Here is a 23,009-nt window from a genome sequence, read left to right on the forward strand (position 1 = left end):
TGTTAAAGTTTTCAAAAGTACTTACATCCTCCATTCAACAACATTGAAAAGTTGGCAGCGGCAGTTAAGATAAGAAACGGCCGAAAAAACAAAAAAATGTTAAAATTTGTAAGTACGTCAGAATACAGTGAATACCCTAGAAAATCTGAAGTAGTGAAAAAATTATTTTAAATATACTCTAATGAGTGCATTATGGAAAAAGGGAATAAGCCGTCTTGGATAGTCTTCGACAATATCAGAAAAAAATAACAAAATGGAGAGAAATGAAACGCAGTGCAGTTTCCCACTTTTCTACAAATCACATACACTAGGGTTCATAATTATATCCTCCTCCTATTTTTAAATACTATTTGTGAATGAAAATCTAACGGTAAATTCATTACAAATTCAAATTCTCATACTCTCGACAAAAATGATAACCGCAATAGTAGCCACCGATTCTAACGATTCTTATTTTCGGTAATACGTAGTAAGGCGAATATCAAAAGTGTACACTAATTCTATGATGATTCACCTTTTGTGATGTTTTAAAATCTGCGAAGAGCTTACAATGGACGACAGAGGAAAGTCATAATAAAATTGTGGAAAGAAGGTCAAAACTATCGAAAATATTGCAGTTAGAACTTAAAAGCGTAGGGCATCCTTGTAAATTTAAAAACAAATTTGTAAATTTATATATTATATTATAAATATTATTATATCATACTATAAGGCCAGGGCCGTAGAGAGTATATCCGGGCCCCGGGGGAAAATTGCAAATGCGGGCCCTTTCCAATAATGTCTAATTCATATAAAAACGTATAATCTCGAGTCCGGGCCCCTCTGAGAACTCCGGGCCCGGGGGAAAAAGTACCCGATCCCCCCCCTCTCGTCGGGCCTGTATAGGGCAATATTATAAAGCTTGTGAAGGAAGATGCAAAGATAACTGCTTCAAAGGTGAAAGATGAAATAACGAATAAGTTTGAAAAATATACGAATTAGGGTTTCAACTGTCAGAAGAGTTATAAGATAAGCCGGCTATCAATGAAGAGTTGCTAGAAAGAAGTCAGTTATTTCCCTAATAAATAGGCAAAACTGCGTTGTTTTCGTAAATGTCCATATATGTATGTACACAAGCGTCCAGAATTTTGAAAAATGTTGTTTCTTCGGATGAGAGCAAGTTTTACATTTTGGGTATCAAAGGAAGAAAAACTGCATAGAGAAAATCTGGTACAGTGCTGAATAAAGAAAATTTATTACGAACAGTGAAACATTGTGTGAGTTGTATGGCAGCTGCTGCCGTGGGAAAATTTAAAAGCAAGGCGCTGAGATTAACTGCTTTCAACAAACCAACACGGACCCGGACTCGATAGTAATTCGAATTATATGAATTAGACATAATTGGAAAGGGCCCGCATTTGCAATTTTCCCCCGGGGCCCGGATATGCTCTCTACGGACCTGCTAGCATTTACTAGACCAGCCTCTTTTCGTAATTTCATTACGAGTTCACATACCAATGGTTAGGCGATAGAAAGAAACAAACTAACTGCGACTGATATCACCTTGTACAGTCTCACCTTGATTTGAGGTTTTTTTTATATTGTATGACTTGATGGAATTCGTTCATGTATAGAAAGTGTAAAAATATAAGACGTTTATTAAATATAATTAAAGAAATATTTTCTTATTTCTACATTTTCAGTTAATGATTTGCTTTCTTGCTCTTGTCACTATCGCCGCCGGAAAGCCCCAATGGATAATACCAAGCACTTACACCGTTCCTGTGACTGCCATTGCTGCGCCATCAGTCGCCTTAGCAGCTCCCACATACGTTGAGCCATACTACACCTCATATGCAGTTACACCGTGGTGGTCGTCGTATGCCGCATATCCACATGCTGGCTCCTACTGGTAAATGATTGCTTTCGGGAGATTCCGCAAGTTCCAATAACAACGAAATTTATTACAAAATTTTTGTAAGAATTTAACATTTAATATTTTTTCTTTTACTAAATTTTAATAATATTATTACTATTTTTACTTTTTTAGACGGATCGATGTATCTATAGTTTCGAACAATAACCGCCTAGGACAATCTAAGAAGTTAGTTATATATGCTATCGTTTTCTAACAACAAAAGTATATATTTACGTGAAATCCCTACCTCCCTTACATATTTTTTCTGAGTTTAAATATGATTTTCGACGTATGCGATTATTATAAGTACGTATGTATGTATGTATGTATATAAACTAATTGTTTTCTTGACATTCCATAAGCATTGTTTAATATTTATCTATGGTATTGTATGTGAATACAGTTTGTCAAGAATGTCTTTTGAAATAGAAAATAATTTCAATTTTTCGACTTCATTAGCAAAAATTAGCACTCTTTATTTATCATTGACTTCTTTTTTGTACTAATTCATATTTATTCACAGCATTTGAGGGGAATTAATTCAAATTCTTTGGAAAAACAACTACTAAAGCAACAAAAACAAATAACAAATAACGTTCTGCACGTCCAGTAATTTTAGTTTTAGACCCATCTGCACGCTTTTGCTCTAATCTACCCTCTTTTTCCGCTCGATTTATAACATTATAAACTATCTGACGTATTACCCAAAATATATCAGACAATTCCTGAACATCCAAGTTGAAGTCCGAATAAATCAAACATTTTGAACTGAATGATAAAACGAAAGCATCAAAGTGATTCGAAGAATTCTTTATATTTATATTTCTGTACTTTATATTTATCTTTATCCTTACATATACATACATATGTATGTACATATATGAACAGAGAAATAGGGCACGTATAGTGTCCTCTATACGAATTGTTGTTTCTTAGAAGATTAACTGATTATCTGGTTGACTGATATTCGTACATACATATTTTTGTGCCAATGTTATGCTGTGAATCACTTCTCTCTAATATCGGACAATAAGTCTCGTTAACTTTTTTAATGTTTCTTTTCGCCACGATTTACTCGAAATTCATTTATTGCGTTGAAAAGCGGCATAGCGCAGTTCTACAAGTATTTCAATCATTAGTTAAGTTAATTAACAGACAAAAATATGCTTAAAAGAAAATTCGAAAGACACCTGCGCAAAAGGCTACAATTCAGCAGGACAAGGCCATCATAAAGAAAACTTACGTTTCAAGTCCTCTCGAACGATGATGCTGAAATGAACATATCAAGTGGACTTGAGCGAAAACATCTCAATAAAAATAAATTGTGTGGGCGTGTCAACAAAAAAAGCTTAAATTGATATTCTCAAAAACGCGGTGGAGCCATATTCCTCTGAGTAAATGCGACTAAACTGGTTATTCTTATATGATAACGATTCCATATAGCAAAAGTGTTGAAAAATTGGCTTTCAAAAGGCAGTTGTGGATCGGCCAGCACAAAACCTCGACCATAACTCAATTGAAAATCTGTGGAACGATATTAAGGCTAATTTCAAAATGTCAATTTACTATGGCAAGGAGTACAGGAAACGTGGAGCCCTATTTCTCTGGAGAGATGCCAAAAGATACTAGAAAGTTTACCTCGCAGGAGTGAAACAGTTTTGAGAAATAATGGATACTCAACAAAATACTAATCAGGTAAAGATTTAAGAAACAAGTTTAACCAATTCAAAAGAACTAATTTCTGTTTTTCTTGCAGATCGATAAAAGTACGCCATTTCAGTGTCCAAAATATCCAGTGTCCCAGTTCAAAATCTGATAACTGTACATATTGAACTTTCATTTATTTTGCGTGTTTTGTTTTTTTGTTGATGATAATGAAATAAAAGAATAGAAAGTAAAAGAATCATCATTGTATGCTATTGTGGGGAAGTGCGCTATTTCTCTGTCCGTAGCTATATATGTATGTATAGAAATATGCGAAGAGGTCTAAGCTGAATATTCCAAATATATGCGAGACAATACGTAGTATTTATTTCATTCGCAAAAGATTTATATTTGCTACACGCCTTTAATGATGAATTTAAGACTTTTAATTGCACAGTGCGATGCAGCAGCATTCCTTGAGCTTAGACAATTAAATTAATTCGTTGGTGTCGTCCCCGATCTCCATATTTATTTAAGACTTCTCCTTGGGGCAAACATTGGCTTGTGTTAGACAAAGTCGCGACCCAAAAGCTGCCCTAGATTGTTTATTATTTCTGAAACACAATTTCTTAACGGTATTTTTATTTACGCTTTTTTTATTTAAGCTCTGGATAGTAAACATCCACAATGCTTTTTACAGGTTCTGTTCTCAATGTCAAAATATTATTAATTTTAGTATTATTACGCCAATAAAAAGACAAAAAACTTACTTTCAACTAAAATGCGGTGTTACAGACATATAATGTCATATGTACATATATAATTCAATTACACAAATTTATTCGTTCATAACGAATCTGTAAAAGCATTTAAATGTACAAGTTCATCTGAAATTAATTTCAAGTTTCAATTGACTTCATCCACTGAGTTAGTAATAACATAAAGGACAGGAAGGGAAGTATCAGATTACTTTGAAAACGGTACAGGGGTGAAACAAGGTTGTCCGTCATCACCTTTGTTCTTCACATTATACCTGAATGATCTACATGACTATTTGAAAGGTGGTCTACTGATTGAGGGAATAAATGTACGCCTTCTTCTATATGCTGATGATATTGTTCTCTTAGCTGATAATCCTAACGTCATGCAATCTATAATTAAAAAACTAGAAATATATTGCGCTGAGTGGAACATGGAAGTAAATTTAATGAAATCTGAGATGATGGTCTTTAGAAAGGTGGTCAACTAGCCAAGGCAGAAAAATGGTGGTACAAAGGTGAGGAAATAAAAGTGGTAGCAGAATATAAATATCTTGGTGTCATTCTTACATCCAAAATGACGTTTGCTAAACATGTGCAAGCCAGAAATAATTCAGCAAAAGCTATCATTAATAGTACATGGAACGATTTCTTAGCTAAGCCATACATCTCATACAAAGCCAAATGGAAGCTGTGTGCAAAGCCATACAACCATACGCCGCTCAAATCTGTGGTTATACGCTGTTCGAAGAAGTAAATAAACTTCAGCGTTATTTTATTAAAAGAATTTTCAAATTACCTGACTTCACCCCGAATTATGCAATAACGCTAGAAACTAACGTAGAAGATAGCTACTTATATTCGTTAGAACTACATATGAAATATATTTGGAAAACTATCTATAAATACAACAGCAGTAGACTCCCGCACAAACTTACACAGTGCATATTACGAAAAAACGTGTTCTGGCTCAAACAACTCAATGACTTAGGGATGGAGTTTAGCCTAAAGCTTGGAGAAAATATAACTGCTATGGACTGGCAAGCTCGCTGTACCCAGCTTTTAACTCAAACATTAAACTACAAAATTTAAACACGGCGCTATCAAGCACCACACGAATATACCTATAAACACTTAGATCACTCAAAAGGAGAATCATACTTTAGAGAAGATATGCGGTTAGCTGACATATCAACAATATTTAAAGTAAGATGTGGTTTGTTAAAACTGAATGCAATAGCTTATGGATCGCGGTAAAAATTTGCACACAATGCAACTCAAACGAAGAAGAAGACATGTACCACTTCTTAAGAAGGTGCCCTGTACTGAAGGAAATCAGACAAAGATACTTAAATGCAGGGAAGCTAAACGACGCTGAAGTAATATACATATATACTAAATGTCCAAAATTGGAGAACACTAACTGGCTTCATATACTCAGCCTGGCACTAAAGAGATTTTCTTATAGCAGAGATCCATTATTAATTACAATAATTTAAGAGCTGTGACAGACAACATCGTTATTGTCACAAACATTTTTATTTATTTCTTTATTTACTTTAATATATTAAATGAATTAAGGTATGAATCAAATCAATTGTTAACCATAATTTTTTATAAATTAAATAAAGAATTACCTACTACTACTACTACAACAACTACTAATAACATGAAGTCACAATCTCGGACAGAAATTATATTGTATGTGGGGTGCCACTACTGCTGCTCAATAGAAGCAGTGGGCAAAAATTTATGAATTTTTATACAAATTTGTTCCTTAGTTGGCTATACCACGCTGAAATCTTGATATTCGGGTTTGATAAAATTACGTATAAAATAAAGGTTACAATTTTTTTCTGAAGTATTTCAACAATCCAAAAACATCTATATTTCGGTCAACGAAATTTTGTCTTTGTGCCCGCTCAGAAAACACTTTCAAAGTAAATATCACGAGTGGATTACATTTTTCGTACATTTGTATTAATTGCATAATCCCATACGTGAAGATGTATCTTAATTAAGTATTTATCTTTATTATAAGGGAACAAAAATGAATGCATTTGAAATTTTCAGTAGCACGAAATGTCGAAGACGTAAACAAGTTTTAAGCTAACTGCGGCAAATTTTTACATCATTAGTGTATGTTTCTGCGCGCACTTGACACGGCAGCTAAAACAATCACCATTCGCTACGACTGTGTGTGTTCAAAAAATAAGGTGATTTTTCAAATTTTGCGGCTACGTACATCCGACTTTTGGTAATAATTTCTTTTATGTAGTTACACTCGTCTCGAAGATACGTGCACGGTTTTAGCAATATAGCATGTTTAGTTTGTTTTTGAGGGGCATAAATAAGACAAGTGTTTTGCGTGTTTGACGATTTTCTGCTATCGAAAAAAATAGATCAAAGAAGCTGCAAAAAAATTTTGTGTAAAAAATGGAATTAAGTGCTTAAAAACACTTGAAATGTTGACAGTGGCATACAGTGAGAGTACTCTGAGTCAAAAAAATGTTTACAAGTGGTGGTGATTTTTGATTTACATGGGGCTCTCATTAGTCTGTTCCTGTCAGATCGTCCGTTTACGTTGAAAGTGAGCACCATTAGGCAAAGGCAAATCAAAAACGCACTAGCTTCGTGTCGCATTCTTTTTGTGTATACATTGCTCGCCTCCACAACTCGTCGCGATGCCCTTCTTCTTCTATTCACCCGACTGACCGCATATAGGCCCGTTCGCTAAAAATTGAGTTTTTGTGCCTCTATCGTATTACTTACTCAATGCCTCTAGTCAAATTTTGAATTTTGATAAACATGTTTACTATCGATTTACATCATCTGGCATATATATCATTGGACATTCGAGACGTTTACGTGAAACAGTTCACCAAAAAAGAAAGGATTTGTGGACAAACAACTTGTGGATTTTGATCCATGATAAGAACAAAACGAATACCATCCAACAGCCATCGAACTCCCCTGACTTGTTTTTCTGTTTGATCGTGTCAAAAAACGACTATGGGGAAAGCATTTTAACAGCCGAAAAAATTCTCAGAAATCCCCTTAGAAAGCAAAAAATGATGTCCAGGGAATTTAATGTATTGATCCATAGATGCAAGCAGCTTCTTCGGTGGGACGCGGTCAACGGCCATGAAAATATTGTTTCCACATAAGCAAAACGAAAAAACCTATGCTTAAACATCTAAAGACACAAAAATTTTGTTCCAAGGGTTCAGCGTCCACCATTCTCCGTAATTGTTTAGTGGGGAGTGTCTTGCAAAGGCGTTACATCTCTTCATTTCTGCGAAAAAGGGGTTAAGACAGGGACAAAAGCGTACCAGGAGGATATCTTAGAAGATATGGTGCAGCAGTTGAACCGTACTATCTTCAATGAAGAGCGTTGGATCTTCCAACAAGATTCCGTTCCAGCCCATAAGGCAAAAGCTACCCAGCAGTGGCTAAAAAACAATATTCCTGGGTTCATACCCGCAGAAGATTTGACTACTGGAAATCCATACCTGAATCCATTCGACCACAGTTTGTGGTAAGAATTGGAGAACATGGCCTGTCAAAGACCTCACAGAAATTTGGAGAGTCTCAAACAATCTTTGGTTCGAGCAACGACGACAATATATGTACATGGAAACCGTGCGCGCTGCAGTAGCGGAATGGCGTAATCTTTTGAAGTAAAAGGAAACGGTGACCATTTCGAATGAAAATTAATTTTTTTTTTATTTTACATGAGTAAATAAAACTTCTTCTTCTTCTTCTTCTTAATTGGCGCGATAACCGCTTACGCGATTTTGGCCGAGCTTAACAAAGCGCGCCAGACGTTTCTTTCTCGTGCTAACCGGCGCCAGTTGGACACACCAAGTGAAGCCAAGTCCTTCTCCACCTGATCTTTCCAACGCAGAGGAGGCCTTCCTCTTCCTCTGCTACCACCAGCTGGTACCGCATCGAATACTTTCAAAGCCGGAGCGTTTGTATCCATTCGGACGACATGACCCAGCCAACGAAGCCGCTGGATCTTTATTCGCTGCGCTATGTCTATGTCGCCGTAAAGCTCATACAGCTCATCGTTCCATCGCCTGCGATATTCGCCGTTGCCAACGTGCAAAGGTCCAAAAATCTTACGCAGAATCTTTCTCTCGAACACTCCAAGCGTCGCTTCATCGGATGTTGTCATCGTCCAAGCTTCTGCGCCATACGTTAGGACGGGCATGATGAGAGTCTTGTAGAGTGTTAGTTTTGTTCGTCGAGAGAGGACTTTACTGCTCAGTTGCCTACTTAGTCCAAAGTAGCACTTGTTGGCAAGAGAGATTCTACGTTGGATTTCAAGGCTGACATTGTTATCGGTGTTAATGCTGGTTCCTAAATAAACGAAGCCTTTTACAACCTCGAAATTATAACTGTCTACAGTGACGTGAGTGCCGATACGCGAGTGCGCCGACTGTTTGTTTGAAGACAGGAGGTACTTCGTTTTGTCCTCGTTCACCACCAGACCCATTCGCTTTGCCTCTTTATCCAGTTTGGAGAAGGCAGAACTAACAGCGCGGTTGTTAAGGCCGATGATGTCAATATCATCGGCATACGCCAGCAATTGTACGCTCTTATAAAAAATTGTGCCTGAGCGATTAAGTTCTGCGGCTCGCACGATGCTCTCCAACATCAGGTTAAAGAAGTCACACGACAGCGAGTCACCCTGTCTGAAACCTCGTTTGGTATCAAACGGCTCGGAGAGGTCCTTCCCAATTCTGACGGCGCTGCTGGTGTTGAGCAACGTCATCTTACATAGCCGTATTAGTTTTGCGGGGATACCAAATTCAGACATAGCGGCATACAGGTAACTCCTTTCCGTACTGTCGAATGCAGCTTTGAAGTCGACGAAAAGATGGTGTGTGTCGATTCTCCTTTCATGGGTCTTTTCCAAGATTTGGCGTATTGTGAATATTTGGTCGATGGTAGACTTTCCAGGTCTGAAGCCACACTGATAAGGTCCAATCAGTTGGTTGACGGTGGGCTTCAGCCTTTCACACAATACGCTCGCTAGAACCTTATAGGCGATATTTAGAAGGCTAATCCCGCGGTAATTGGCACAAATTGCAGGATCGCCCTTCTTATGGATTGGGCAGAGCACACTTAAATTCCAATCGGCAGGCATGCTTTCATCCGACCATATTTTGCATAGGAGCTGATGCATGCACCTTACCAGCTCCTCGCCGCCATGTTTGAATAGCTCAGCCGGCAGTCCGTCGGCGCCCGCGGCTTTGTTGTTCTTTAGCCGTGATATTGCTATTCTCACCTCGTCATGGTCGGGTAACGGAACGATAATTCCGTCGTCAACGATTGGGGTATCGGGATCTTCACTTTCTCTATGACATGCGCAGCTGTCACTGTTTAACAGGTTCGAGAAGTGTTCCCTCCATAATTTAAGATTGCTCTGTACTTCAGTCACCAGATCACCGTCTTTGTTCTTACAGGAAAACGCCCCGGTCTTAAAACCTTCTGTAAGCCGCCGAACTTTCTGGTAGAATTTTCGGGCGTTGTTCCTATTGGCCAGCATCTCAAGCTCCTCGCACTCACGTATTTCGGCCTCACGTTTCTTCTGTCGGATAATACGTCTCTCTTCCTTTTTCAGCTCTCTGTAGCGATCCCACATGGCTCGCGTTGCGCCCGATCGCAGCGTGGCTCTATAGGCGGCATCTTTTCTTTCGGCGGCAGCATGACATTCCTCGTCGTACCAATTGTTTTTTCGGGCTCGCCGGAATCCGATTTCTTCTTCGGCGGCGGTACGTAGGGAACGAGAAATGTTGCTCCATTGCTCGCGCATGCCGGTGTGTTGGGCAGTGCTCTCCGAGAGCAGGAGTGAGAGTCGAGTGGCGAATCTTCTGGCTGTCTGTTGTGATTGCAACTTTTCGATGTCGAACATTCTTTGCGTAGGTAGATGTACGTTTTTTGCTGCACAGAGGCGTGTGCGCAATTTGGCTGCAACAAGGTAATGATCCGAGTCGATGTTGGCTCCTCGGATCGTACGTACATCTAATACACTAGAAGCGTGTCTTCCATCTATCACAACATGATCGATCTGGTTTCGCGTTTTTCGATCAGGGGACAGCCAGGTAGCTTGGTGTATCTTTTTATGCTGGAATCTGGTGCTGCAGACTACCATGTTTCGGGCCCCGGCGAAGTCGATCAGCCTCTGTCCGTTGCCGGATGTTTCGTTGTGCAGGCTGAATTTTCCGACTGTGGGACCAAAAATTCCCTCCTTGCCCACCCTGGCGTTGAAGTCGCCAAGCACGATTTTTATGTCGTGGCGGGGGCAGCGCTCATAGGAACGTTCCAAGCGCTCATAGAAAGAATCCTTGGTCGCATCGTCCTTCTCTTCCGTCGGGGCGTGGGCGCAAATTAGCGAGATGTTAAAAAATCGCGCTTTGATGCGGATTATTGCGAGACGCTCGTCCAACGGAGTGAACGACAGTACTTGGCGACGAAGTCTCTCTCCCACAACAAATCCGACACCGAATTTGCGCTCCTTTACATGGCAGCTGTAGTAGACGTCGCAAGGTCCTAGGTTTTTCTTACCTTGCCCCGTCCATCGCATCTCTTGGATGGCAGTGATGTCAGCCTTTACTCTCACGAGGACATCAACCAGCCGGGCAGAGGCACCTTCCCCATTAAGGGACCGGACATTCCAGGGGCATGCCCTCAAATCGTATTCCTTATTTCGTTTGCAGGGGTCGTCATCAGTGTTGGAAGTTCTCATCCGAGGCTTTGTTGCTGTTTTCATTGGGGGGGCTTTTTAAGTGGCGGGTCCCAAACCCAGCGCACAACCAGCTATGCTGGGATGCTTCGCCTTCTCACGTTAGCTCACTCCCGAACGGGTGTTCGGAAGCTAACCAGAGGATACGTGGGCTAATCCCGGACGTTGTGAGCTGCTTGAACCATATGTAGAAGAATCGTCCTGGCCACTCCCAAGTGAATGGCGATCAGTAACTTTCCCCACTTGCGTGGACTTCTACACATGGAACCATCCTCCGTATTATATACATATGTATATATACCTACATAATTAGCTTTAACCCTTTTTCTTGTGTTTGGCCGAGCTATTCCTTTTATTTATGGTGTAAATGACGCTTTGAACAAATTGAAGGAACTACAGAACGGCCGATGGTTTTTTATTAAAAAAAAACTTGTTCTACCAATTAGTGTTTCGTGCCCGAAGTTTCGAGCCTGTGCACTTCCGAACACACAACACTCCATCCGGCTAAGGCGGACTACTCGAAATTAAAAAATATCTTGGGAAAAAATTCCATCTTAGAACTGTCCGCAGAGTCCTGAGAAAAGCTAATTTCCGTGGACACAAGCGTCCACAAAATCAGCGCATTACAGTCAAACACGGTGGAGGATACCTCATAGTATGGGGATGCATGTCATCTGAAGGAAAAAGAAATTAAACGTTTAATGAAAGCAACATGGATAGGTGTAAGTATTTATATAGCTTAGGGGGAACATTTTCTACAAAGTGTCATTAAATTCAATATTCAGGAAAATTATCTCTTCTAATAGAGTAACGACTCCAAGCATAAATCGGCTATTGTACAGAATTGCCCCATTTCAAATTTCCCGCTTACTGTTCAAATACCAGCGCAATCACTACATTTTAATGTTATGGAGAACCTCTGGTCGGTTCTAAAAAAAATTCTTTTCAATATCTTTAAAGGCGTTAAAACCTCATCTGGACCTCATCATCACCCAGAACAAGCGTCTGTGTATACAACTGTGAAGAATACTCAGGAGCAAGGAGCCGAAAACTGAAAAATTATTAATAGTAAATAGTAAAAATATCCAAAGAAATCACGGGAGTCTCAGTTAAAGAAGCGGGTAGCTAAACCTGGGATCAAATACCAGAGGACGGTGCGGAGCAGATATCAGAAGAAATCGAAGTCACTGTAGACGTTTTGCTGCTAGCCCCGAACATTGAATCTATGACTTTGACAGCGAGCACCACTGATACACAAACGGGACAAACGCTGGGTAAACGCATCAACCAAAGGAAGAAATAAAACTCGCCGTAGGACAAATTCTCAAATTTATTAAAGAAGGTGGGCTCAGAGAAATATTCTGAATCCATGAATGAAGCACAACAAATCTTTCAGATCGCAATACTAAGTCTCCTCATAATAATAATAACACGACCTTGATCAAAAATTTTCTGGAATATGTTCAGAAAATTCAAAGTACAAAATGATATTATCGCATTCAAAGTACTCCTCATGATCCAGCACTCGAAACATTTCTGGAACTTATTTTTCGGTATAGCCATCAGAGCCATCTTCGATTGTTTCACTACTTCCTTTCTACTATTAAAACGCGAGCCAAATGAAGTGAATTCGATGGCTTTGTATGGTATTCATTCCATTCTTGATCAAAAATTCACGGATATTGATGGCACTGTGCGACGATACGTTATCATGGAGCAAAATCCACGAGTTGTTTTCCCACAATTTTTTTTTGACGAATTGCTTCACGTAACGTCTCATAACGCCCAAATAATAGTTCTTATTAACTTTCTCACCTTCTGGCAAAAATTCATGGTAACCAATATCGTTGTAATATATCAGAACCGTGAGCATGGCTCTCTTTTTTGAATGAAAACGACGTGATTTTTTGATCTTGCTCTTGGAGCTCTCCACTCACTCGCCTAATGTCTGGCTTATGTGTCGTACTCATACGGTAGACCAACGTCCCGTCTCCAATAATGATGCGTTTGATGAACGCTGGGTCCGATTCAGCCTTAGAAATCATGGTTTTGGGAATATCAACGCAACCCCTTGTTTGCATTAAATTCAGATCTTTGCAGCAACAGGGCGCAAACCCAAATCATTTACTACAATGTCCTAAACGGATCAATAACCAATATTCAAGTTTTGTTTCATCTCTCTAATTGGTTAATTTACGGTTATTGATCAATTTTGCTTTCACCTTATTGATGTCTTCAGCACTTTTCGATGTCGACGGGCATTTGCTTATAGCATGTAAAGGGTGGTTAAATTTCAAGGCCGATGTTGAATGTGAAACACACCTAAACGACAGGTTTTTTTCTGCATTTCATTTGACATTTTTCAATTTCAGACTAACTCAATTTGAACCATGGAAAAATACGCAATCGAGCAACGCGTTAAAGTTATTCAGGCTTATTATGAAAACGGGCGTTCAAATGGCAACAGTGAATGACCAATTTTCGAAGAAAATCATCCTTAGTGATGAGGCACATTTTCACCTCAGTGGATTCGTCAATAAGCAGAATTGCCGCATTTGGGCGAATGATAATCCAAGAGTGATTACCGAAAAACCAATGCAGCCAATGCACAAAGAGTGACTGTTTGGTGAGATTTATGGGCCGGCGGCATCATTGGGCCGTATTTTTTCCAAATTGAGGTCGGTCAGGCAGTTACTGTGAATAGAGTTCGCTATCGTGAGATCATAACGAACTTTTTATGACCCGAATTGGAAGATATGGATGTGGACGATATGTGGTTTCAATAGGACGGTGCCACTTGTCACACAGCTAACGAAACAATGGCTCTTTTGCGCGAAAAATTTGATGACCGAATAATCTCACGTCGCGGCGATGTCAGTTGGTATATACGGATGTCCAATTTACACAGTCAGCACATTCTTCAATTTTTCATTTCTTTATAGTCGATGTGCGCAAAGTCGCAGGATAAGTAAGATAGTGTATTACATATGAACACATACAATCAAAAATTAGGAAATGTCAAAGAAAATATAACTTTCTGTACAAGGTTTTCAGCATTTGGTCTATGTATTTTGCTCTTAGTCAACCTATACATATGCACATATGTATGTATGTACATATGTATGTATATCGGGTATTTTTTAACCACATGAAAACTATGGTTTGACAACTGTTCTGTTCAATAAGACTTGAAATCGTTTAACGCCAGAACAATGCTTCCAAATTGTGGAAATTTACTTTGGAAAAAATAAATACATACATATATGTATGTACATATATGTATGTGTATATGTACATATATACATATGTGAATTGAAACATCGACGACATTTCGTTCCAACAAGACGTCGCGACTTTCCATGTAGCGCTCTTAATAATCGATTTATTGCAATATTCAAACCACCATTGAAACCATACGGCCCATTTATTGGAAAAACTAGTCAAACATTTGACTGATCGAATGGACCAAAAAAAATGCCTTGAAATTATGTACCCAATTACAATAATGTAAATTCATTCCAAAACTATTTCTGTTTTTTATTATCATTTTAAGTTCTCATTTCGAAAGAACGCGACCAGGTGCATTAAAAATTTGAGCTTAAAGCGGCTCTATTTTATGCTCCACTACTGTGTATTTCTCTTCTTTCTTTCTACTTCGCTCCGTTTTGGAAAATTTTGAAATGCTAAAGAAATAGTAGACCTTAAAAATTTGCATACCTATATATAGGTACATACATATGCATACAAATGTACATGTTATGTATAGAGAATATTATGACTTAAATTATGGCTTCCAACATAAGTACATATTATAGATACATAAAAATTTACATATACAGTGTTGTGCATAATAATCAAATTTTTTTCATGTGCTGAAGGTTAGCTTCTTTTTTTTCAATCAAACCATACACAACTTTTACTAATTTGGTGAGTTTGAACGTTACGCAGCTCTTGCTTAATTGCAATATTTCCTTTTAAAAGGTTCTGAAATCAGCAATTTAAAATTTGTACGCTTCATCAGTTGTTATGTTGAAAGGATTCATGCTGCATCAAGATTAAGAAGTCACGCGATAGGGAGTTACCCTGTCTGAAACCTCGGTTGATATCAAACGACTATGATAGCTTCTGATATTACTCGAAGGAACTTTAAAGCGAACGTAGCGAGAATATGCATTGATTTGTCTGACCATATTTTGCTGATACGTGCACCTTATTATCCCTCTCCACCGTGCGTACGAAGGTCCTTTCCCGAAAACAACTAGATTTTCTACACTCAATCTTACTCTTGGCGTTAAAAGAAGTTTAAAATATCAACGTGTACTGAAAAGAGTTAAAGTTAAAAGAAGTGCTTCAGAAGACTATATTTTTACTATAGTCACTATTGTTTCCATGAGCTAAATAAATATTTTAACAATTTATTATAAAGAATAATGCAAACATTTGCCTACTTTTCTCACACATATTCAACGAAACCTTCAACATACTTTTGCATTAAGACCAGAATTAAAAGTATGTACATCTTTACATACATATGTATTTATATAGATACATATGTAAATGTAGGTATGAAAATATTATCGAATATGAAGTCGAATATAACGTCCTTAAACCGATTTGTTATTCTACCAAGAGAACTCACATTGATTATTGAAAGGCAACTACTTTATTCATTAGGTTCTTTGAAAAATATATGAACCAATTCTTAATCCATATTTGTAAGGAAAGAAAATCATAAATATAATATGTTACTTAGCTGTATTACATAAAACATACAAAAATTGGCATATACATATTAAAGAGTTTTGCACAGTACTGTATGTGCACATATATCAAAGCATGCAGGCTGATAAACATGTGAATACATATGTATATATGTAAGTACAAAATATACCCGCCAAACGATTTTTATACGCTTCTCGGAATTTTCTATGCGCTACTGCCTTTGAAACGCCAACTGAGATTCGCGAATAAAAGCTTAAGCGGGCAATACGTCGCGTCAAATACATACGCCGCGTCAATTCCTGGGAACCCACGCTAGGTTTATGTATTTGTAGTGTAAAAGTGAAAATACGTGTTCAAAATGGAATTATATTTTAAAGAACAGCCACAGCAGTCAAATGCATTACCACGCCATCAGCACCAATCTTTAGTTCAGTACTCGCGTTCACCTTTTGAATTCCCATCCACGCATTACGAATCTTATCAGGAAAATGGAACTAAATATCTTAAAAGTTCGAGATCTATACATGAGTCTCTGCAAAAACAACTAAACGCATGCGCAGGAGAAGTGATGCAATATAAACTCCACAGTTAATTGGTTTCCTTTAATGTTTTATTTTTCAGATTTTTCTTAGTGGCATACCGCCGGAGATTAGGGCTGAATCTATCGCGGAAATCGCTGCTCTTCTTGGTGAGCTTTATATACTGAGGTATAAGGTGAATTTTTCAGGAGACTCTCGAGGCTTTGCTTACCTTCAATATTTAAATCCAACACTCATGAAGACGGCTATTATTCGGTAAATAGAACTTGTGGATTTTCCTATTTCTAATTTCTCACGTAAGACTTTCGTAGCTTACCGGAACTTTTTCGACAAAATTCCCTCCCTATGATTCGGGTTCGGCAGTCTCGTAACTCTTCAAAACTTTTACTTAAAAAAACGTATCGTATGTCACCGGAAAGCGTGTATGAAAAGCTACGCAACCTGATTACTTTTGATAAGTTAATTGGACGCGAAATCTTCCCGGGCTGTTTTGAATATCAGATAATTTTTAAATGCAATGAGGAAGCGGTACATGCCCGACGTGAGCTTTTACGCACTATCTCAAAATTTGGTAGAAATGCTATAGTCGTGTGGGATACTAGCAATGAGGAAACGGGCTTAGCAACTCCAAGTGCTTTACGCCATGAGAGCAAAAATTTAAGCAACGATAGTGCTACTACCCCGTTAACTGGGGACGCTTGTAGTACAAGACAGTCGAACTATTCGCTCGCTCTGGCCCCACTAATTCCTTCGGCGCTGACTCCAGTTGATTTTAATACGGATGATAAAAGTCGGCTAAATGCTCGAGTGGCACATTTCAAGAGCCAGTGTCAATTTCGATAAAGTAGTTTCAATTAAGATAAATACTTATACGTAAAAGTAAACGAATTAATTTCTGTCAAAGTTCCATATTGTGCAATTATGAAGAACTTTAATGAATTTGCTACTTTTGTGTTTTTTAGAATAGACCTTTTTTTGTATTACATTCTGATTAAACTCCCATTGATTTCTTTAAAATAAAATACGAAAGATTTGTCGTTGGCATGTTACACTTATTGTAAATCTTGAATTATTCATGTTTCAATTATATGAATGTATTTAATTAATAACCCTTTAATCTGCGAACTATAGATTGTTTTTTACATTAAGTTTGATATGTATAAATTATGTAAATAGATGTGAAATGATTTGTACCGAAGTTTGAATACATGTACAAGCGTTCATAATTATTAATAAAATCAGGCCTACAAATATTATTATTTTAAATGATACGAGAACGTCGTGGGAAAAATGTATTTCCATTATACTAAGAGAAGTTCATTAAAAACACTTCCCTAAATTCATGTTGGTGGTAAGGAAGTACATGCAAGGAAATGTGCGGATCTCTGAGCTTGAAGCCAGTTTATATGAGCATATTTTGAAATCATAATTATTAGAAATTCTAAATTTCGCTTAAAATTATTTTATTCACACATGTGAAAAATATTAGATAAATAAAAAAAGTCAAATATTTTCCCACATCATCAATATTATGAAAACTTTCCATCGTCTTTGAATTTTTATGGTAGTAAGAAAGTTTTTGGAAGAAGGACATAAATTTATATTTGTGTATTGAATACTTCTAAAATGACTAGATTCATAGTGACTATAGTGATGAATAGTTACAGATTCCTAAATCCAAAAGTATTGAACTTTTTCAAAATCCGGATTTAGACGGAACATCGAGAAACAACAATTGTTTTTGATAACAAATTATATAATTATTTTTATTTAGAATTTAGGATTTAATTTTGAAGTGACAAATTGGTGTAATTAATAATATATGTATATATGATATTATATATATATAATTGGCGCGTACACCCTTTTTGGTTGTTTGGCCTAGCTCCTCCTCCTATTTGTGTTGGTGTTCGTCTTGATGTTGACTCGCAAATGGAGGGACCTACAGTTTCAAGCCGACTCCGGACGACAGATATTTTTTATGAGGAGCTTTTTCATGGCAGAAATACACTCGGGAGTTGGTCATTGCCTGCCAAGGGGGCAACCGCGTTTAGAAAACAACTTTCTTCATTTTGGTCTTTCACCGAGATTTGAACAAGGTCGCGTCTTCCGCATTTACTATGTCGTCAGAGCCCGTGAATAAACAAATAAAAGGAAGTGGAATTACTTGTTAGTGGAGAGGAAGAGTAGGTGAAAGCAAAAGAACCTACCAAACACTAGAAATTATACGTACACACACATAAAAACGCAAAAAAACTGCATTTTGAGGCATTATCTTCATTTGAGCTTTCACGGTACACCGATTTCATTAGTTGGTTTAGTTTAAATCCCACAAATCACAATATTGCCGAGCCATTCACTAAATTTTCACAAACACGTAATTTGGGTTTATTTTGTATTGGTAAGGGACCTAACGTCAGACTTGACAAAATCGCGAGAAATAAAATAACTGTTTTGGGAACATACCACTTTCATGCCACTCGTTGAAATTTCGGCAATCAAACCATCAAAAGCAAAATACATACATGCAAATTTTGTTGTTCGTCTACCGAAGTCACCTTGAATGAATTCGCCTCGTAAAGAGTATTACAAACATTTTTCACTTTTGGTTGACTGGGTTTTTTGGGCATTAAAATTTACATTGACATATTTCGTTGTATCGGAGATGTATCGATGCATCGATTTATATGGGATTTTCCAGACATTATTTCACAACAAAATATATCAGTAAAATTATACAAAATTTCAAATTAATTACTCTTACTTTATTCTGTTTCTAACGGGCTGCTGAATAAGGTCTAAAACTTTATTATAAAACCTAGATAGCATAAAAATTTAAATTTTTAGTCATCAAAAATTCTCCCTTAATTCTTAGGTTTTTTAGGTGTCCCATTAGGTTTTTCGCGTTATTTTCGCTGCGTTTCTAAAAAATCGTCAAGCCAAAAATTTTGGAGTCATTTAAATTTTTCGGTCAAACTCTAAACCCTTTTTTTCACAATTGAAATACTAAAATGCTAGTTCAATATACTAGAGAATTCAGTTTTCAAAAAACATCTATGCAGCGGTATACATTAATATTTACGATTTTTAATTAATACGGTTTTAATAAAATATAAAGTATTATTTGTCACAAAAATGCTTTCCTCCAAATGTTCAATCAATAAAGATTGTCTATAAGTGAATCTAGTTCCTTTTTGGTGTTTGTATTTAAGGGAAATAAGCGTGCTTAAAGGGTATTTCTGAAACGTTTTCAAAAACTGAGTATTTTTAATGTTAAATTTTCATGTATTTAGAGATTACACATCAAATTCCATCAAAAACTCGGTTTGTTAAAAATATGAAGCATAGTAATTGGCGCGTACACCCTTTGTGCGTGCTTGACCAATTTGTGTATTTTCATGGCACACTCAGAGGTTCAAGGAAAATAAATGTCTCTCGAGATGGATTATAAAATTAAATGCATTTGATATAACTATGAATTACGCTAAGAGCAGAGATAATCAAGCTGCTGATTTGTAAGAAGAATAAGAACGGATAAAAATGAAATCAGCATGTTAAATGCTATTGATAATAATTCCCTGTACAATAATAAAGATAATTACATAGAAACAATCCATTCACAGTAAAAAAATTATAGTATTGGCATTCGTATTAGGTAACAGTACCTAGAAGAATTCATGTTGTATCGATATTGGGGAATGAACTTGCTAGAGGTTATAACTTTTTAAACATTCAATTATTGGGAAAATGCTTCAATGCTATCTTCTGCTTTTTGGCCATCCAAATCGATATCTAGCAACAGTTTGTCCTCGAAGGGCATAGGAATACTTTTGACAATAAATAGATATAGAAAAGAATATGTAACCTACAATAATTTACAACTCTCTTTTTTGCATTGGAAATTTTATACTCTCAAAAACATAATAAAGTGATGTTAATGTATCCAAAGACACTATTCTAGAACGTTTACATGCAGAAGAACTCAAATTCCGGAGCACATTCAAAAAACCGCTGCTCTCGTTGTCACAATTTGAAATAAGACTTGCATGGTATGAGGCAAATTCACAATGTGATTGGTCAAATGTAATATTCATGGATGAATCTTCCTTTTGGGCGAATAGTTGCATACATCGGTCCTGGTGCACTGATGTAAATCGATAACTTCAAAGAACTGTCAAGCATCCAATTAAGGTTCATGTTTGGGGCTGCTTCTCCGAAAAAGAATTTGGCTGTTTATTTGTGTTTAGCTGCAATTTTAACCCAGTTTGTAGTGTGATGTTATCCAGCCTATTTTAAAATATTGTATTTCCTGGTGAACGCTACACAGTCCGTCTTCTCAGGATTTACTTCTAGTCAATTGCTCACTGGTTAATTTCCTTAGTGCCCCTTCACGAACTTAACTCGTTACCATTAAAGAGAGTACTGCCCGCGCCTTCTATGATATCCTCTTGGTACACCTTTGCTCCTGTCTTAACCCCTTTTTTCGCAGAAATGAAGCGATGTAACGCCTTTACAAGTAAATACCCACCAAACCATTACGGAGGCTGAATGGTGGCCACGCTGAACCCTTGAACAACATTTTTTGCGCCTTTAGAAGTACAGTAGGTTCTGTTTTTATGCGATAGATACGTTCCGCAAGAAACAGCATAAAAAAAGCTACTAGTTCTATAGTAAAATTATAGATACGTTTCAAAGTGCTAAAACCGCATAAAAAAGGGCACTAGTCCCATATTATAACTATAGATACGTTCCATAGACCGCATGAATCTGAAATAATTAAGTAAAATCGCATAAACAAAATATTGTATTTTTGAAAATTATATCTTTATTTAAGAAACGTCAGAATCGCAAAATAAATTTACCTCGTCAGAAATATAATCAGACAATACCCGCATGTTGCGCATTCGTTTAGGATTTGGCGTAAAATCACTTCCGTCACTTGAGGAAATGTACACGTCTGATCTGGATGGTGATGCAGGCGGTTCCATACTTGTAGGGTTAGCATTTCTGGTGTAATCTGTGATGAGTTTTTTCTTAGCTGGCTTAGAATCTTGTTTATATGTACAATTCCCGATAGGTCGACATTTTAATTTTGTAATTTAAAAAAAAACCGCACTATTTCAAAACCGCATAAAAAAAGCCGCATAAAAACAGAACCTACTGTATTAGCACAGATTTTGTCGTTTTTCTTATATTCAACAGTGTAGAAAGAATATTTTATGGCCGTTGACCGCGTGCCACCGAAGAAGCTGCTTGCATCTATCGAGTCTAATTTTCTTCAATCGCTTTGTCAAAAGATGCCCAGTTGAGCAATGGAAGGCCGTGTACTTCTTTTTCTGTCTGTCACTTACGTCACGTTTGGGAAAAACGATTGATCGTGCGGTAAGCAAACACTCTCGAAATATTAAGTTTTTCAGCAATTGGTAAATCTCACTTGCACTTTTACCAAATTTATGTAATGCAATCACTGCAATGCGATTTTCCCTAGCTCACCACTTCGTTGATAAGAAACGAAATTTACCACGAATAATTTGAGTAGACAATGCAATACGAACAAAAGCAAAAAGTAACGGAACTTTTTCTACGAATTTGTTTGCTAAATTTGTCACAGAATGGGCTTAATGGTTGATTTATATAAAAATCAATTCATATCCAGTATGAAAAAAATTCTAAATATCGAATATAAAAAAACCCAAGCATACTATTTTAAAACAATTTTAATTAAAGTAAATTTAAATATTTTTGACAAACTTTCCTGATTTGGAATAGTACCATAATAAAAAAAAATTCACAAGTACGGTATAAAGAGAACTTGAGCTTAAATCGAATATGCGCCATAAAAACTAGACGAGTTATACTTTAAACTTTTTTAAATAGCAAGTTCATTCATTCAGTTAACGGTGTGAGTATTTATCTTACCATATGACACGAGACTAGCGTCTTGAAATCCCTCATTAGCTTGGAGAAAAAAATCTGAAATCCTATTATCGTGGTGAAAATCCGAAACCTCTTATTAGCGAATCTCATTTGCGGCTTCTCATTTCATTAACATTCTTAGCTCTGATTCGTAGGGTTAATGTAATTTCGAATTTAATGGTTCTGGGTTTGGCTACAGGAAATTATGGGAGCGATTTAACGGTTCTTGTTTTCGCTACATAAAGTTTCTCTGATTCGCTGCGGTTTACTATTTCGTATTTAAAGGCTCTGGTTTTGGCTACATGAATTATTGGAAGTGGATAATGAATTTCGGATTAAAGCCAAATTTTAAGGTTCTTGTTTTAGCTAAACGTATTATGGGATAATTACCGAAATTTGCCATTTTATGGCATTGGAAATTATTGACAGAGTAGGGAGATTAACAGAATCGGAATAAATAGTAACACACAAAATAATACAGAATCAGAGAAGATAAAGCAGATAAAGTGAAAAAAATTAATGAAATGAGAAGTAAATGTTAAAGTACGTTCACATATGCATTATTTACCAATAAAACCAACAATTAATCGACGTGTTCACATATGACAGATTACCTGCAAAATTGACAATCAGCTGTCAATACTGCTTTAAGAGTTTTTTCTTTATAGAAATTATTTTGGTGGAATATTTCGGTGTTTTTGGTTTTTTTTTAATTTTTATTAACGATATGAAGAAGAGACAAGGAGAAGGAATAGCTAATTTAATTGTGCAATTGTCTG

The 23,009-nt window shown here is 36.9% G+C and overlaps 2 protein-coding genes and 1 long non-coding RNA gene across 3 annotated transcripts in view; 2 read left to right on the top strand and 1 right to left on the bottom strand.

Annotated features, from left to right (window-relative positions):
• Window positions 1-21,349, bottom strand: part of LOC128859833 (cell adhesion molecule Dscam2) — a 196,392-nt gene extending 175,043 nt beyond the window's left edge. The window contains exon 1 of the mRNA XM_054096935.1: window positions 21,177-21,349. The gene's annotated coding sequence lies outside the window, so the exon portion shown is untranslated. The remainder of the gene's footprint in view (window positions 1-21,176) is intronic.
• On the top strand, window positions 1,911-2,993 carry LOC128859836 (uncharacterized). Its single transcript, XR_008454194.1, has 3 exons — window positions 1,911-1,956; window positions 2,030-2,203; window positions 2,421-2,993. It is a non-coding gene; the product is annotated as an uncharacterized LOC128859836 (long non-coding RNA).
• LOC128859835 (uncharacterized) lies at window positions 15,934-17,803 on the top strand. The gene is made up of 3 exons (XM_054096938.1): window positions 15,934-16,340; window positions 16,397-16,569; window positions 16,626-17,803. Exons 1-3 carry the CDS (start codon window positions 16,134-16,136, stop codon window positions 17,155-17,157), a joined length of 912 nt encoding a protein of 303 aa, XP_053952913.1. The 5' UTR covers window positions 15,934-16,133; the 3' UTR covers window positions 17,158-17,803.
• Window positions 21,350-23,009: the final 1,660 nt, after the last annotated feature.

This window comes from Anastrepha ludens, chromosome 4, assembly GCF_028408465.1.
Source record: "Anastrepha ludens isolate Willacy chromosome 4, idAnaLude1.1, whole genome shotgun sequence".
NCBI lineage: Eukaryota > Metazoa > Arthropoda > Insecta > Diptera > Tephritidae > Anastrepha > Anastrepha ludens.